The 18467-nt window shown below is 44.3% G+C and overlaps 1 protein-coding gene across 3 annotated transcripts in view; it reads left to right on the forward strand.

Moving 5' to 3' along the window:
* slc9a5 (solute carrier family 9 member A5) overlaps nt 1–18467 on the forward strand; it is a 223689-nt gene that overhangs the window by 102714 nt on the left and 102508 nt on the right. For all 3 annotated transcript variants that reach the window (XM_048547227.2, XM_048547228.2, XM_048547229.2), the window contains exon 3: nt 1657–1820. In XM_048547227.2, coding sequence (XP_048403184.2) covers nt 1657–1820 — 164 coding nt within the window. The remainder of the gene's footprint in view (nt 1–1656; nt 1821–18467) is intronic.

Genomic DNA, 18467 nt, shown 5'->3' on the forward strand with positions numbered 1-18467 from the left:
CATGCAGATCTCACGTTCCTTCTAACTTGTCCAGCCACTGCACCGACTCCAAGGTCTGTGTGCAGCAGCAGCTGGAGAAACCGGAAGTGCATGCGTCAGCATGTCGATTGGCATGCACGGACCCTCGGAGGGGCCATGCAACTTAGAAAGAACCCTGGTGCTAAGTGCCTCCGAAATGGTAAGAGGGTGTGAGATGTATATGTACAAGGGGTCCTGGGTGTCCTTGACAGTGAGTTGCTGAGGCCTGCCAGGCATGTGTGGCATGCTCATGGAAAGTTGTACAGCATGTTAGTCTTTATCACAAGAGGATTTGAGTGCAGGAGTTGTCACAGTTGTACAGGAGCTTGTCTAGACTGCACCACCAGTATTGGATACAGAGTTGGTCTCCTTGCCTTTGCAAGGATATTATTGTTTTTGATGGAATACAGCAAAGGTATGCCAGACTTGTTTCTGCGATGGTAGGACTGCTCTCTGAAGAAGGATAGAGAAAATTGGGCAGGTACTCTCTGACTGTTTTGAAAAATGACAGGTGTACTCATTGGAATCTAGAAAATACTTAAAGGGATACACAGAGCAAATGCAGGTAAGATTTCTGTATTTGCCTAGAACCAAAGGATACAGTTTCAAAATTAAAGGGATGACACACAGTACCAAAATGGAGGAGGTTTTATTTTATTCAGAGGGGAGTGAATCTTTGGAATTCTCTACCCTAGAGAACCATGGAAGCTCCAACACTGAGTATGTTTAAAACTACAGACTGACAGATTTCTTAATTGAAAGGATCTGAAGAGATTTGGGAATGATATGGGGGTGTTGACGATACTATGGCTTTAAGAGGTGAATGTTGGGCTTTTTGTTTGAAGAGCGGTTTTGAGCCTCAGATGATGAACTGCCTCTTCTAAACCTATAAAGCAAACAGCTCGGGAGGCCTTGACTTTTTGTATGGTTGGAACAAGAGATGAAGCATGAATGGATGGAGTTAGGCTCCCACAGAACCAGGGTTTTTGGTTTGCCTTTCACTGGTTGGGGTTTTGAAACTGCCATACATACCTCCCTGCTCCAGCAAAATGCTTGTGTTCTCTCCCCCTCTGCCAGAATTTTCTCTTGATGTTCTTTCCTCCTGGACTGGAGAAATGTTGCATGTGAAACAATCTATTTTACTGAAATTGCCTTTACCAAGGGTGTCTGTGGAATGTTACTGTATTGGAGCAGCTGCTGTTGAGTAGTTAGATAATTGATTGTTCTATTAAGTTTTCCAATTGAGTTAAAGTTGCACCAATTCTTCTCTCTTTTGTTTGTATTTTAAATAGCAGTAAAAATAAAAATAAAGCACTGAAGCCAAGTAGTGAGACCAATCAAATTAGATCTTGTACACAGCACCTTACACTTGCCTTTAAATAAGAGTCAGGGTCTAGGAAAATCCCTTGATATATTGTTGTGGGGCGGGGGGGGGGGTTCTGATCCATAACAGGGGAAATAAAGCATGAATGATCGGCAATGATCGTATTGATTTGCAGAACAGGCTCAGTGGGCTGAATGGCCTACTCCTGTTCCTCTGCTCCTAATCTGGAAGGGTTTGTATGCACTCACTGAATTCTGAAATACTATATTTATTGTAGAAGTAATTTTCTCTAATATCTTGCTCATTTTCTTCAGATCCTAAAGTGGAAGCAGATTTGCTCGATTTCTTGCTTTTTGGCAGTCTGATATCTGCCGTGGACCCAGTAGCAGTAATAGCTGTGTTTGAGGAAGTCCACGTTAATGAAACTCTGTTCATCATTGTGTTTGGAGAGTCGCTCCTTAATGATGCTGTAACTGTTGTAAGTAAACACTTGTTTTGCATTTGCATATTGCACTTTGTAATCTACAGAAACTGGCTTGTGTTATTCTGCCTTTCAAATAGCTTCTGGACTCATACATCCTGTACACATCTTTAAACCTGGACCTCACTTCAAATTGACTCTACCTTGCTTTCGTCAACTTTAACCCACCACAGGACCTCTGACTTTAACTCTGGACTTCCTCTTATTGTCTCCTGTCTGTTCCTTGTTATCCCAGCTGTGCTGTATAGCCAATCTTATGTCAGGTTTCCCTACAACCAGTGTTCCAGACTTGTTCCAAACTATTTATCATTTTTGTTTTCTCTTTACACCTTTGAGACTTCTCTCTCCTATCACAACACTTTCTTTAATTCCTCTACTCTCAGCTGCCCTATCCATCCGAGGCGCTACTCTATCCTTCAATATTCCAAGATCTGTAAGTCTTTAGCCTCCCTCTACTTGTCTCCGGGAGTCCTCCTGAACAGCAGCTGCAGCTACACCATCCAACTCTGTCAACAATATTCGTCAAGGTAGAGCTCTACCTCTCGTCTTCCTTTCCTATTCACTGCCAAGCACTGCCTCTTTGGCCTCTACCAATGAGTCAGCTGTCACTATTTGTCCAGAATGTCAGTTCACTAGTGAACGAGACCTGCTATCCATGAGCTTATATTGTGGATGATTGTGTCGATATGGTGACCTTCCAATAAATAAGTTAAACAAAGAATTGCGGATGCTGGAAATCTAAAATAAGAACAGTAATTGCTGGAGAAACTCAGCAGATCTGGCAGCATCTCTGGAGTGAAAGCAGAGTTAACATTTTGGATCCATTCAATTCTCCCAGTTTCTCCATCTCCTTCACATCTGTTCAATGATACTAATTTCTGCAGGGTGGCCTCAGAAATGTCAACCATTTTCCTCAATTGAGGATTCCCCAGCACATTGGTAGCTAGGTCTCATAGCCATCTCTGATCCATTTCTTGCACTTCTGCACTCACCTGTCTCTTCCCGTTCATCAACTGATAGGGTCCCTCTGATCATCGATTGCAACCCCACTAGCCTCCGCATCCAAACGATCATTAGCCACTATTGCTGCTACACCAGACACGTATTCTCCTCCCCTTCCTTATTAGCCTTCCACAGGGACTATTTCCTCTGGGACACCCTGGTCCACTCTTCCTTCACTTCCAACACCTCCCAACATCCCCATGGCACCTTCCCGTGCAACCGCAGAGGGTGAAGTACCTGCCCATTTACCTCCTCCTTCCTCAGTATCCAAGGTCTCAGACACACCTTCCAGGTGAAGTAGTAACTTATCTGTACTTAACTCAATCTAGTCTAGTATAAACGTTGTTCACACTTAGGGAGATGAAATGCAAACTGGGCAACCACTTTGCAGAACATCTACATTCTGTCTGCAAAAAAAAGATTTTGAGCTTCCTGTTGCTGGCCACTTCAACATGCCACCGTGTTCCCCAGCCAACACCTCTGTCTCAGGCTTGCTGCTGTGCTCCAGTGAAGCTCAGCGCAAGCTGGAAAAACAGCATCTCATTTTCCACTTGGGGACCTTGCAGCCTTCAGGACTCAATATCGAATTAAATAATTTTAGGGCCGAAACACCTCATTAACTTCAGCACAGCCAATGCATTTTCAATCTCTAATAATCCCTATTGCCATCCTTTCTTTCTTCGTGGAAAACTATCATTCATCTCTTTGCCTGCCTACTGTCTCTCTCTCTCCGTCTGGACCCCATCTCCACTTTTTGCACATTCCTTCTCCCCCACTATCCCGTCCTCAGCACATAGACCACCTTTTCCTGGCCATCATTTGAAGAAGGGTCACTGGACTTGAAATATTAACTTGTTTTCTGTCAGTAGATGCAGCCAGATCAGCTAAGTTTCTCCAGCAACTTATGGTTTTGTTTCCACGAAATGAACCCTGGCTATCACTTCCGCATTAGTCTTATCTAAATTGCTGCTATTGTGGAAAGTAAAAGCTCATGGTGTTGGAGGTAACATGTTGAAATAGATAGCAGATAGGCTGGCTAGCAGAAGGCAGAAAGTAGGTATAAATGGGGCCTTTCCTGGTTGCAAGGTCTAATGAATGATCTACATCAGGAATTGGTGCTGGGACCTCAATGTTTTCAATTTACGTAATTAATTTGTGTGAATGGACAGAAAGTCTGGTTCCCAAATTTGTTGATGTCGCAAAGATAGATCGGAAAATAAGCTGTATACAGGACATAAGGACTTTACAGGTTCATCGATGTAAGTGAAGTGAGTGGGGAGAGATCTGGCAAATGGAGTAAAATGTGAAATTTCCACTTTTTTGCAGGAAGAATAAAAAGCCAGCATAGTATCCAGTGAGAGACTGCAGAGCTCTGTGAGGTGCAGAGGGAGCTGGGTACCCTAGTGCATCAATCACAAAAGTTAGTATGCAGCTACAGCAAGTAAAATGGAGAGCTAATCGAATGATATAATTTATTATGAGGGGAGATTATGCTTTTATTATACAGGGCATTGTTGAGACCACAGGAACCGAGAGGTACCTGAGGCTACTGTCCAGGATTATACTCTGAGCCGCTGTTTGGCGCTGAGTAACATGAAGGCTAATCACTGTCAGGTAGCTGCTGTGAATTCTTGGTGTCTGGTTAGTTTGGTAAGCTGGAATCTGGTTATTAATAGCACAACACTTAATAAAAAGGGAAAATGCAGGAAAAGCTCAGCTGGTCTGGCGGCATCTGTGGAGAGAGAAACAAAGCTAACATTCTGAGACCAGTGACTCTCTTTTGGAATTTTTAGGAATCCTGTCTCCCCACAACTAGTCCACCGTCTGTAAGGCATTATCCAGGTGTGTAACGGAATGTTCTGCACTTGCCTGGACCGCTCAAGAAACTCAACGCCATTTCAGGTCAAATGATTACCATCACATTTAACAACTTCAATATTCACACCTTCCACCGTCTCTGTACAGTGGCAGCAGCATGTATCTACAATACGCACTGCAACAGCTCCCCAAGGAACTTCAGAAAGCACCTTCCACTAAAGCAGTAGATACATGGGAATACCATCATCTGAAAGCTTCCCTCCAAGTCACACCCCTTCCTGACTTGGAATCATACCACCATTCCTTCACTACCTCTGAGACAAAAACGTTGGAATTCCCTCCCTAACCTACAGGTCTACTTACCTGGACTGCACAGGTTCATGAAGACAGCTCACCATCTCAAGGGCACTAAGAGATGCTCAGTAAATGCTGGCTTAGCAATAAGGCCCACATCCCTAGAATTAGTTAAAAATTTTAGGTACATTTTTCTGGATTAGTACGGCCAGTTTCATAATTGTATATTGTTTATGACAGAGCGAGAGCACTTTGAATGAGTTTCACTTGCCCTTTAAATTGCTCCAGTACAGGAGGCTTTGAAATTCTGTACAACTAATACATGTAATTAATATCTCACCATGGGAAATTTAAAGCATTGGGATGATAGAGAGTTTTTGTTACATTCTGAGTAATCTAAGAACACACGCTGAATAGATTGTTGAGACCATTTTCAAGGAATGTTCTTTGAAATACGCAGATAAAATAATAAACTCGCTTAACTTTACAGCTGTTGATACTTCTCAATATAATCTGAGCTTTCTTGAACTTTGCCTACCACATAGAATTTCACTGGATGTTGGGCTCACCCCTGGATGCAATAGCATATCCATTTCATGAACCTGAGAAAGCAGAAGGTTTATGTTTATTTACTGACTTTTGGTCTGACCTGAAACTGGCTGAATAATTACCCTGAGGCACACTATATCCTACTTCTGTCCTGTGCTTTTAACCCTTTGATGGTTTCCATGAGACTTCGCAAGCCAGCAACTAACCTTCTACTTTGCTGAAACGTGTTCAGGTCCCTGCTGCTCCAGGATTAACTCATATCAGGTCCCAATTCACCCATTATTCCATTGCTCAGTAACCTACATCGGCTGTAAGTACTTTAATGCCACAGTTTAAAAAGTGTCCATCTTGTTCTCAAACTTTCCCACGATCCCACCCTTCCTTAACTCAGTAACTTTCTGCTGCGCAACAAACCTCTGAGATTTCTGCGTGGCTTTAGCTCTCGCCTTTTCTGTACCCTTGATTGTTATCATCCCTTATCGTTATTATTGTTCGTTATTATTATCATGCTCTTTTACACTAAACCCTGAATATCCTTCCCTGAACCCCTCAGTCACTTTTTCCTCATTTAAGATTGTTCTTAAAACCTCCATCTTTATCCCAAACTTCTGATGTTATATTGCCCCTGGGGGAATTGTTGCAAAAAACTGTGTTTACCCAAAAAAATTCCCAAATGAAGAAATTAGCACACAATTTAACTTCTTCTAACTTTTTTTTATTTTAATACCAATCAGAATCAACAAAAATGGCACAGGAATTAACATGCAAATGTTACTTCAAATGGAAAGGAAAATTCCATTTTAACTAGCTGATACCACAAAGATCAGCCTTATAAAACCAAATGCACCCTTATCACTCCCTGCAGACATGTGCTACATAGCTACCCACTTCCACAATATAAGATTTTTTATTCGAACAAAGTGGGTCGGGAATCCTATCTAACAGTAACTTTCACCTGTGGTACTATTATTATCAGCAAGGTATACTTCCACCTTCTATCTCTTAGGTTGCAACAATCTTGATGGTATAGATTTCTAGAAGTTTCTTTTCACCAACTAACTGAAATGTTCCTGCTTCATAGTTTAACTGCTGGGAAAACAGCTAACTGTTTAAAGACTCCAAGTCGTTCACAAATTTTTGATGTTTTCTATTGCCAGCTCACACATAGTCTTGAAAACCTTGTGTTTCCTCTTGCGTCAGACTGAAAAACTGACCTCTGCCTGAGAGAATGAAACTAAAATACTATAGGTGCTGAAAAGCAAACAAAAACCAGAAGCTGATGGAAACTTTCAGCAAATCTGGAGGTATCTGTGAAGGGAGAGAGTTAGCGTCACATGTCAAATATGACTTACTCAGAATTCAAAAAGAATAAAACAATGGATCTATGAAATGTTTGCATACCAAATATCGGATTCCATCTGTCACCCTATTTACACAAATGGCCTAAATTCTCAAGCAATTCCTTTGCTGCATCATTTTGCATTGGTTTTGCTGTGACACTGTTGTTCAAGATTAAAGAAAACCTTTTAATTACTTTTCGAATTTACCTCATGATCAAAACCTCAGAAAAGTTCCATTTTACTGTAGTCTTAGTGTCACACAGAATAGAAATAGATCCTTTGGTCGAACCAGGTCCATACCAACCATTATCCCAAACTAAACTATTCCCACCTGCCTGCGCTTGGCTGATATCTCTTTAGACATTTCTTATCTAAGGGTCTTTCAAATGTTGTAACTGTACCCACATCCAAGTTCATTCCACACACGATCCACACTGTAAAAAATTGCCCCTCATGTCTTTTTTTTTAATCTTTGTCCTCTCACCTTAAAAATCTGACCCCTAATCATGAAATCTTCCATCCTAGGGAATAGAGACCTATCATTCACCTTATCTTATACCCCTCATTATTCTATAAACATCTATAAGGTCACCTCGCAACCTCTTACGCTCCACTGATGAAAGTCCTAGCCTATCCTGCTTCTCCTTGCAACTCAAACCCACCATTCCTGGCAACATCCTGGTAATGTCTTATGAACACTCTCCAGCTTAGTAATAACCTTCCTATAACAGTCTCTGGCCTCTTGTAAATATCTCTTTCACTTCTTTTAACCATTGACAGAAGTGCTTTCCGTTACCTAAAAGACCATGCACTGGTATTTTCTCCATAAACCCCTCTACTTCTCCCTTTCTCTTCTTAGTTTAAAACTGTCCTTAAAGCCCAAACCATTGACAAAGCTTTTGGTCCAATATCTATCATTTTATGTCAAATTTGCAAGTAGTTGGTGTTAATTTATTTAAATGAAGTCCAGCACTGTGTTAAGCCATGGAGCACATCCGCTGCCTAAAAAAAAACCTTTCCACAGGACTCTCTATCCTCCAGGGAATGTCATTGGTAATCTTACAGTCTAACCTGGATTCTCAGCATATTGAGAAGCCTTTCACATTGAATATTGTCAAAAACCTTCTGAATGTCTTAAGATCTCCAATATTCAGGTTTCTCTGTAACATACTCTAAGATATCGATGCGGTTTATTGGATTTACCTTAATCGTCCAAGCCACATTGATAATTTCTTATTTTAGGATCATTTGGAAAGAAAAATAAGACTTTTGTGGTTTTCAGGTGGCGTAAGAAGAAATTGGTAGCGACAATGGGCCATCTCTCTGGCATAGTCTGACAGCAGGGGATGTTTCCCAGTGAAAGGCTACAAGTGCATTGGTTCCCTGCTCCATTTGTGAAGGTCGTCAGCTTCATAGAGGTCAAGTCCTTCCTGCAGACCATGGGTTGGGTGGGGGCAAGGTGGCTGGGATGACAGCGCAGGAGAGCCCTCACAGCCTGAGGCTGTGTGGCCAAGATGGGGGCTGTGGCAAGAAAGGTATTCCTCAAAACCACAACGGATAATGGGAGTGTTTTCCTCTTTCGCTGGACCGGCCACACCAAGTCCCCTAAATTTTAAAAACTGAAAGAACTGTGAATGCTGTAAATCAGGAACAAAAACAGAAGTTGCTGGAAAAGTTCTTGGAAAGGGTCACTGGACCCGAAACGTTAACTCTGATATTTTCTTCACAGATGCTGCCAGACCTGCTGAGCGTTTCCAGCAACTTCTGTTTTTGCCCCTAAATTTTTACTTGTTCTTACTGCTCAGGTATGCCTCCACCTTGAGCTCAACCGCTCCCCCACTTCGCAAAACCAGTTTGAACATCAAGCTGTTCACAACTTCAGTTCACCCCAGAGCACTTTACAACTAGTGAAGGACCTTTGAAGTGTACTCACTATTATACCATGGGAAACACACTAGACAATTTGCAAACAACAAGCTCCCAAAATAGTGATGTGATAGTGATCAGATAATCTGCCCTTTCATGATAATGATTAAACAGCATGCATTTGCCTGGAAAATTAAACACAAACAGAACTTGCTGGAGAAACACAGAAACCCTGGCAGCAACTGTGGAGAGAGAAGCAGAGTTAGCGTTTCAAGTCTAGTGACCTGCCATCGGTGGGTTCAACAGGTGTTATCTTTCCTGCCTTTCATCAAAATAGTGCCACAGGATGTTTTACCTCACCTGAGAGGGAGCAGTTTAACATTTCATCCCAAGGACTGCGCTTTCAACAATGCAGCAGTCTCTCAGTACTATCTTCTGAATTAGAGGTACCCATTAAGTTACAGCTCATTGTTCAGCATACCAAAATCAAACTGACCCTGCATGCAAACATGTAGGCAGACCTTGAAACAAGTACATTCCTGATTAGAAAATATCGGCATTTGATTACACATTTCAAATCCACTGCTTTCTTTAATCTTTTACTTTACCACTTGCATTTTATGTCTAACACCTTTACCAGTTCTCTACAGATAATTGGGCATGACCATCTAACAGATTTAATTTATACATTGCTATGATAATCATATGCAGTTACTTGCCATGACTGTGAATTAAAGTTTCATTAAGTGATATTGCATAATTGAAGGATGGGTCAGCAAGTTTGCAGATGACACAAAGGTCGGAGGTGTCGTTGACAGTATAGAGGGCTGTTATAGGCTGCAGCGGGACATTGACAGGATGCAGAGATGGGCTGAGAGGTGGCAGATGGAGTTCAACCTGGATAAATGCGAGGTGATGCATTTTGGAAGGTCGAATTTGAAAGCTGAGTACAGGATTAAGGATAGGATTCTTGGCAGTGTGGAGGAACAGAGGGATCTTGGTGTGCAGATACATAGATCCCTTAAAGTGGCCACCCAAGTGGACAGGGTTGTTAAGAAAGCATATGGTGTTTTGGCTTTCATTAACAGGGGGATTGAGTTTAGGAGTCGTGAGATCTTGTTGCAGCTCTATAAAGCTTTGGTTAGACCGCACTTGGAATACTGCGTCCAGTTCTGGTCGCCCTATTATAGGAAAGATGTGGATGCTTTGGAGAGGGTTCAGAGGAAGTTTACCAGGATGCTGCCTGGACTGGAGGGCTTATCTTATGAAGAGAGGTTGACTGAGCTTGGTCTCTTTTCATTGGAGAAAAGGAGGAGGAGAGGGGACCTAATTGAGGTATACAAGATAATGAGAGGCATAGATAGAGTTGATAGCCAGAGACTATTTCCCAGGGCAGAAATGGCTAGCACGAGGGATCATAGTTTTAAGCTGGTTGGTGGAAAGTATAGAGGGGATGTCAGAGGCGGGTTCTTTACACAGAGAGTTGTGAGAGCATGGAATGCGTTGCCAGCTGCAGTTGTGGAAGCAAGGTCATTGGGGTCATTTAAGAGACTGCTGGACATGCATATGGTCACAGAAATTTGAGGGTGCACGCATGAGGATCAATGGTCGGCACAACATTGTGGGCTGAAGGGCCTGTTCTGTGCTGTACTGTTCTATGTTCTATAATCGTTACAATGCAGAAACAGGCTAAGCAGTTCTATGGGTCTTGCTGATTATGGTTTACAGAAGTAATCTCCTGTCTTGCTTCGTCTCGGCCTATCAACGTATCAAATAAACAGTGTAAGATATTTTTATGTATATATTTTGCATTTTCCGGCCCACTTTCTGATGATTATCTCTGGATTTTGTCTCATATTTGCTTAATGCCCTTTATGTTTAACAATGGCACTGCATGCTTCTGTATACATTTGACTGTATGTTTGTATCAGGATTTAATTATAATACGTCTAACAGTCAGAAATGTTGCTGTCCGAAGTTCAAAGGATATTGAACATTGTTAAGGTGAACTCACAAAAAGTAGACCACCCAGTATTTTCAGCTTGCTGTCCCATCAAATATGATCATGGCTGATGTGATTTTAACCTCAGATTCACATTCCTGCAATCCCCTGATAATCTTTCACCCGTTGGTCTGCAAGAATATATCTACTTCTGCATAAAAACATTTAAAGATTCTGCATCCACTGCCTTTTGAGGAAGGGAATTCCAAAGACACACAACCCTCTGAGAGAAAAAAATTGTTTCCTCAACTCTGATTTAAAGGAGCAATGCCTTGTTTTTAAATTATGCCCCCCCTTTCTAAATTCTCCCACAAGGGGAAACATCCTTTCAACATCCACCTGGTCAAATCCCCTCAGGATCTTATGTTTCAATCATTCCACCTCTGACTCTTTTAAACTCCAGAGAATACAAGCTGAGCCTGTCTAGTCTTTCCCTCACAAGGCAAACTGCCCATTCCAGGTATTTGCACAGTAAACCTTCTCTAAACTGCTTCCAATGCATTAACATCCTTCTATAGGTGAGGTGACTAGTACTGTACGCAGTAATGCAGATGCCCTGCACAACTGAAGCATAGCCTCCTTGCTGTTGTGTTCAATTCTCGTTGCAATAATATTCTATTAGCTTTGCTGATTACATGATATACCTGCTTGCTCACCTTCTGTGATTCATGTCAAGGACACCCAGATCTCTCTGCATCTCAGACCCCTGCATCCACCCTTGATTTTGATAATGTGCTTATTTTTATGCCAAAATGGAAAACTTCCCACTTTCCCTTATTATATTCCGTTTACCAGATCTTTGCATAGTCACTTAAATTATCTGCTTCACTTTGCAGGCTCCTTATATCTTCTGCATAACTCACTTGCCTACCCATCCTTGCACTGTCAGCAAATGTAGCTACCATATCCTCAGTCCCTTCATTCAATCATTTATATAAATTGTAAAGCGTTGTGGCCTCAGCACTGACGCCTGTGGTACACCACGTGTGACATTCTGTCAGTCTGAAAACACCCATTTGTTCTTCCTGCCCACTTGCTGTTAGCCAGCCAATCTCCCATCTATCAATATGTTTCCCTATACACCATGAGCTTTTATTTTCCACAATATAGCACCTTATCAACTATTTAACTGTTAAACACACCATCTAACTCCTGATGGGTTGGTTAGCAGGCTAGCACACAGACATCCAACTACACCTCTCCCAGAGACCTTGCGTCTTGCAAATCCTGACCCAACCTTCTTCCTTCCAAATGGACTGTCTCTGACCCTGCCCACAACATTGTGCTCCCACTGAGCTGATGTATTCAACCTTTGTATGCTGGGATTCCCAAGGGTTTGAGACATTGCATTACACCTTCACTGTGGGTAACAGTAAATTGAAGGATTCTGCCATGTTCTGAGAACTGTGGTTGACTATCATGAATAACAGACAATAGTCAGGTAGTGCAGAGCAGAATATGGCTCTCATTCTTTTCTTCCCCTGGCTTCTGATTGTGTAGACTGGAGGCCAAATCCATTTTTACATCCGGGCCTCATTTTATTTGAAGCCCCCGCCCCCAAACTAAACACATTGCTATAGGCAGCTCACTGGGAAGGGAGAAATTTGATGATCCAAATGCTTCTAAAAGGGGAAGTAGAGTTTATGGAAAGCATGTTTCTGGACATTGGTAATTTATGGGCAGTAAGGTTTCTGTCCCAACTTCTAGGCACACTGCTATTTAGTCTTACAGAGAGGTAACACTCAATGTTAATGAGATCTACCCTCCTGGCTACCTTCTCAACCTGCTCCACCTTCACTTCACCAGTGGGGGGCAGCAGTGTGTGTGTGGGGGGGCAGCGGTGTGTGTGGGGGCCAGCGGTGTGTGTGGGGGGACAGTGTTGTCTATCAGGAAGTAGCAGTGAGTGTGTGGGGTGCAGTGTTGTGTGTATGGGAGGACAGCGGTGAGTGTGGGGGGGCAGCGATGTGTGTGGGGCGGGTAATGGTGTGTGTTTGGCGGCAGTGGTGTGTGTGAGGGTGCCAGCGATTAGTTGGGGGGGGCAGGGTTGTCTATCGAGGGTGGCGGTGAGTGTGGGGGGTGCAACGGTGTGTGTAGGGGGTCAGCGGTGTGTGTTGGGGGTCAGCAGTGTGTGTGGGGGAGTCAGCGGTGTGCGTGTGGGTGGTCAGCGGTGTGTGTGGGGGGGTCAGCGGTGAATGTGGGGGGCAGTGGTGAGCGTGGGGTCAGCGATGAGTGTTAGGGGCAGCGGTGTGTGTGGGGGGCAGTGTTGTGTGTGTGGGGGACAGTGTTGTGTGTGTGGGGAACAGTGTTGTGTGTGTGGGGGGCAGCGGTGTGTGTTTGGGGGTAGCAGTGAGCGTGGGGGCAGCCGTGCGTGTGTGTGGGGGGCAACAGTGAGTGTGGGGGCACTGGTGTGTGTAGGGACAGCAGTGAGTGGGGGGCAGCAGTGAGTGGGGGGTAGCGGTGAGCGTGGGGGCAGCAGTGTGTGGGGGGGTCAGTGGTGACTTTGGGAACAGAGATCTCTTCACTGAGGCTTGGAACTTTGCAAAGATCCTGCTGAGGCAAAAGTGGTATTTGGGACATGAATCGGTTCCTGATGTCTGTAGTGGAAAGTTCAATCGTTTGTTTTGTCTTATACAGTATGGTCAACAGTGATTGCACATAAGACCAGAAAGCGCACAATCAATGTTAGAGATTGAGTCGAAAATGCTCTGGACTGGATCATTCTTTTTTGGCTGTCATTTTTAATCAAGTTTCTTGGAGGTTTCGGCACTGCATAGCTGAGCAAAATCTCTCACGAGGTCTAACCAAACCCGTTTCATTAACTAGCTACCACATGCCATCTCACTTGCCTGATTCCAGCCCCATTCTACCACACACCATACACAGAGAAACACACCACTGCCAGAATATCCCAGAACTGACCAGCATCCCTGGTACAAGCATCATTTTTAAAAGGCCGTTCTGAGGAATGGTCACTGGACTCCAAAATGTTAGCTCTGTTTTCTCCTCCACAGATGCTGCCAGATCTACTGAGCTTTTCCAGCAATTTTGTTTTTGTACCTGATTTACAGCATCCACAGTTCTTTTGGTTTTTATTTTTAAAAGGCTGTTTTCCACCTGGACAGACACTCTTAGCCTGGAACTGCCCTGCATTTGCCCTGGACGTGGCATAGAAGGGCAAAGAACGAGGAAGGTCTAGAAGCTTGTGCTGGATGTGGTAGTGTACAGGCAGAACCTCCTCCTTCCCCAGGACCAGCAGAGGGTACCATGGCACCAGACCATGCCAGACCAGTCCAAGTTGCCATCCTGGTCAGTGTAGTCTCAGCTGTCTGCAGGAATGCACAGTAAGTTTGATCATAGAGTCATACAGCACAGAAACAGACCCTCGGTCCAAACAGTCCGTGCCAAACATAATCCCAAACTAAACTAGTCCCACCTGCCTGTTCCTGTCCCATTTCCTCGTAAACCTTTCCTATTCATATATCCATCAAATGTCATTTAAGCGTTGTAATTGTACCCACATCCACCACTTCATCAGGACGATCATTCCACACGCGAACCACCCTCTGCATGAAAAACTTGCCTCAATGTCTTTTTCAAATCTCTCTCCTCTCATCTTGAAAATGTGCTCCTTGGGCTTGAAATTCCCCATTTTAGGGAAAAGACAACTATCATCAACTTTAATAAAAACCGAAAGAACTGCAGATTCAGTAAATCAGGAACAAAAACAGAAGTTGCTGGAAAAGCCCAGCAGACCTGGCAGCATCTGTGATGAAAAATCAGGGTTAATTTTTCGGGTCCCGTGACCCTTCCTCAGAATGGACAGCAGCTAGGAAAGTATCAGTTTATGTGCAGAAGATAAGGGAGCAGGCAGTAACGAGTAAACGATAGAGGTAACAAGGTGTAGAGCTGGATGAACACAGTAGGCCAGGCAGCATCAGAGGAGCAGGAAGGCTGATGTTTCGGGTCTGGACCCTTCTTCAGAAAGTCAGAAAACCATTTTCTTCTGAAGGGTCCAGGCCCGAAACGTCAGCTTTCCTGCTCCTCTGATGCTGCTTGGCCTGCTGCGTTCCTCCAGCTCTACACCTTGTTATCTCAGACTCCAGCATTGGCAGTTCCAACTATCCCCTGAGCTTCCAGTTGCCTGCCACTGTAACACACCTGTTCTCTGGCCAATGTCTCTCTCTCTGGCTTGCTGCAGTGTTCCAGAGAAGATCAATGCAAGTTGAAAAAACAACACCACATTTTCTGCTTGGGGACTCTGCAGCCCTCTGGACTCAATATCAAGTTCAATAATTTTGGAGCCCGTACTCTTCCATTTCCTAGTCCCCTACCCCAGACACCAGGCCTTGTTATCACGGCCTGCCAGTACATACTACTTATTGTTAGTCACTAACAATCTTTATTAACAGCTATTCACCCTCCTAGCCCAATCGCTATCAGCTCCTTTGTATGTCCAACTGTTCATCTCTCTCTTTGGCCTCTATCCCCAGCAGTGGTTTACACCTTACTCCCTCTCCCACCCTATCTTCTGCACATAAACTGATATTTTCCCAGCTACCCTCAGTTCTGAGGAATGGTCACCGTACACGAAACATTAACTCTGATTTTTCTTCACAGATGGTGCCAGACCGACTGAACTTTTCCAGCAACTTCAGTTTTTGTACCATCAACTCTATCTATACCTCTCATTATTTTATAAACTTCTGTCAGGTCGCCACTCAACCTCCCGCGCTCCAGCGGAAAAAGTCCCAGCCTATCCAGCATTTCCTTAAAATTCAAACTTTCCATGCCCAGCCACATTGTGATCAATCTCTTCTGATTCCTCTCCAACTTGATAATATTCTTCCTATAACTGGGTCACTAGACCTGCTCCACTCTACTCATATGAGTGCCACTATCTTCTCTCTGATATTTCTCACTCTGTCTCTGCTGTTGTACCCACCTCTCACCCAGGGCCCTGCTCTCTCCCTCTCACTATTGCCAGCATCGTCTTCTCTCACTCATCCTCACTCACTCTGACCTCCTGGCACCACTGACCCTGCATGACCTCTGTGCTGCCTACTTACCCTGCCACGACATTCCCCCACTCCTCCAAACACTCTGCCACCGACTTTTGTCTCTTTCTCAGTCCAGGAGGAAGGCAGCCACTTGATAGGTCAGGAAGATTCAAGGTGGGTGGTGGGCTTTCTGATGTTTAGAACATAGAACAGTACAGCACAGAACAGGCCCTTCAGCCCACAATGTTGTGCCGACCATTGATCCTCATGTATGCACCCTCAAATTTCTGTGACCATATGCATGTCCAGCAGTCTCTTAAATGACCCCAATGACCTTGCTTCCACAACTGCTGCTGGCAATGCATTCCATGCTCTCACAACTCTCTGTGTAAAGAACCCGCCTCTGACATCCCCTCTATACTTTCCACCAACCAGCTTAAAACTATGACCCCTCGTGCTAGCCATTTCTGCCCTGGGAAATAGTCTCTGGCTATCAACTCTATCTATGCCTCTCATTATCTTGTATACCTCAATTAGGTCCCCTCTCCTCCTCCTTTTCTCCAATGAAAAGAGACCAAGCTCAGTCAACCTCTCTTCATAAGATAAGCCCTCCAGTCCAGGCAGCATCCTGGTAAACCTCCTCTGAACCCTCTCCAAAGCATCCACATCTTTCCTATAATAGGGCGACCAGAACTGGACGCAGTATTCCAAGTGCGGTCTAACCAAAGTTTTATAGAGCTGCAACAAGATCTCACGACTCTTAAACTCAATCCCCCTGTTAATGAAAGCCAAAACACTATATGCTTTCTTAACAACCCTGTCCACTTGGGTGGCCATTTTAAGGGATCTATGTATCTGCACACCAAGATCCCTCTGTTCCTCCACACTGCCAAGAATCCTATCCTTAACCCTGTACTCAGCTTTCAAATTCGACCTTCCAAAATGCATCACCTTGCATTTATCCAGGTTGAACTCCATCTGCCACCTCTCAGCCCATCTCTGCATCCTGTCAATGTCCCGCTGCAGCCTACAACAGCCCTCTATACTGTCAACGACACCTCCAACCTTTGTGTCGTCTGCAAACTTGCTGACCCATCCTTCAATCCCCTCATCCAAGTCATTAATAAAAATTACAAACAGTAGAGGCCCAAGGACAGAGCCCTGTGGAACCCCACTCACCACTGACTTCCAGGCAGAATATTTTCCTTCTACTACCACTCGCTGTCTTCTGTTGGCCAGCCAATTCTGTATCCAGGCAGCTAAGTTCCCCTGTATCCCATTCCTCCTGACCTTCTGAATGAGCCTACCATGGGGAACCTTATCAAATGCCTTACTGAAGTCCATATACACCACATCCGCAGCTCGACCCTCATCAACTTTTCTCCTGTGAGGAGAGGATCCTGACTCTGAGCACCCTGCGCCTGAACCTGAACTTGACTGACCTTGACCAATCCCACAGATGGGTATTGGAGGTTGCCCTTGACTTACTGGGTGGGATTCCCCTCACCAGGGGCCATCTGCCTTGACTTGACATGCGGGGACTGCTGACAACCATGACAAGTGCCTTCAGAAATTTCTGAAGAAGGGTCCCAAGCTGAAACATCAACTTTCCTGCTCCTCTAATGTTGCCTGGCCTGCTGTGTTCCTCCAGCTGTGGTATCTCTGATTCTAGCATCTGCAGTTATTACTCCCACACTGTTCCTTGAGCCTGGTATCTCTGGCTGAGGGTGGGGTTAGTGGCAGGGGGAGCACCAAACGGCAAGGTAGGGATGCTGCTCTGAGCAGAGAGGTAGGCTCCGAGTCAGGGAGCACTCAGACAGCAAGTGAACACCCGGAGGAGCAGCCTGGTCCAGTCTATGAGCTGGGTGCTCGTGCCATAGTGCACAGTGGCCTTGCTGCAGCATTGCAATGATAGTTGCCAGTGCAGCCCAAGGAGCCCTGGATAAGAGATGTGCCATTTGGTTCTTGAAAGCTGGCACGTCAGATGCCAAAGTCCATGGATGTTTGATGTTAAGACTGGCTACAAAAAGCAAGAAAGTTCTGTTCACCAGAACCACAAAGTGAAAATAACCTCTTGCTCTGTCAGAGATGGTTGAAGCTTTTCCATTCAAACAGTTGATGTCTATGTAGAAAATTGAACACATTTAGGCATGGAGTTATACACAGTGTCTAAAGCTAATGGACTAACGTAAGAGTTATCTAAAGGCTTTTATCACAACATGGATCCAATTCAAAAGCGAGTTACTTACCCTCCCATTGTGCTGCATATCAATCACAAAAGTCTGATCTTTTCAGCTGTTTGCAGGGCGCTGTCTTGGATTGAATGGAGCAGGGTCAGTTTCAATAGCATGTTGCTTTTGAGCTGGGTACAAAATTCCTGATTTCTATCATCTGAGTTATCAGGGATGCTTTAAAGTAAGTGATGGGGATATTTCAAAGCCCTGTGAAACCAAGCTGGCTGCCAGCCCCTGGTCTATATTTGCCGGAGGCCATCGTGACAGGTAAAATAGTGGAAAGGGGTTCGGTCAGAGTGAGATGTAGCAATTTAAATCACATACTAAGCAGACAGGCCTTAATCAGGAGTGTGATCAGAGTCATTTTAAAAGTATCTTTTATCACAGTTTACTCTTTTCCAGTGTCCCAGGCATTTTCTGATGAATTTCTGTGTGTTCAGTACTGTTTTATAAACGAGCCCTGAGGATCTATCATCAACTAGAGGGTGAACCGTTGTCGGCTGCAGGCTTCGGAGGCATCCCCACAGTTACTGCTGTGAAGA

Source organism: Stegostoma tigrinum, chromosome 16 (genome assembly GCF_030684315.1).
Source record: "Stegostoma tigrinum isolate sSteTig4 chromosome 16, sSteTig4.hap1, whole genome shotgun sequence".
NCBI classification, from domain to species: domain Eukaryota; kingdom Metazoa; phylum Chordata; class Chondrichthyes; order Orectolobiformes; family Stegostomatidae; genus Stegostoma; species Stegostoma tigrinum.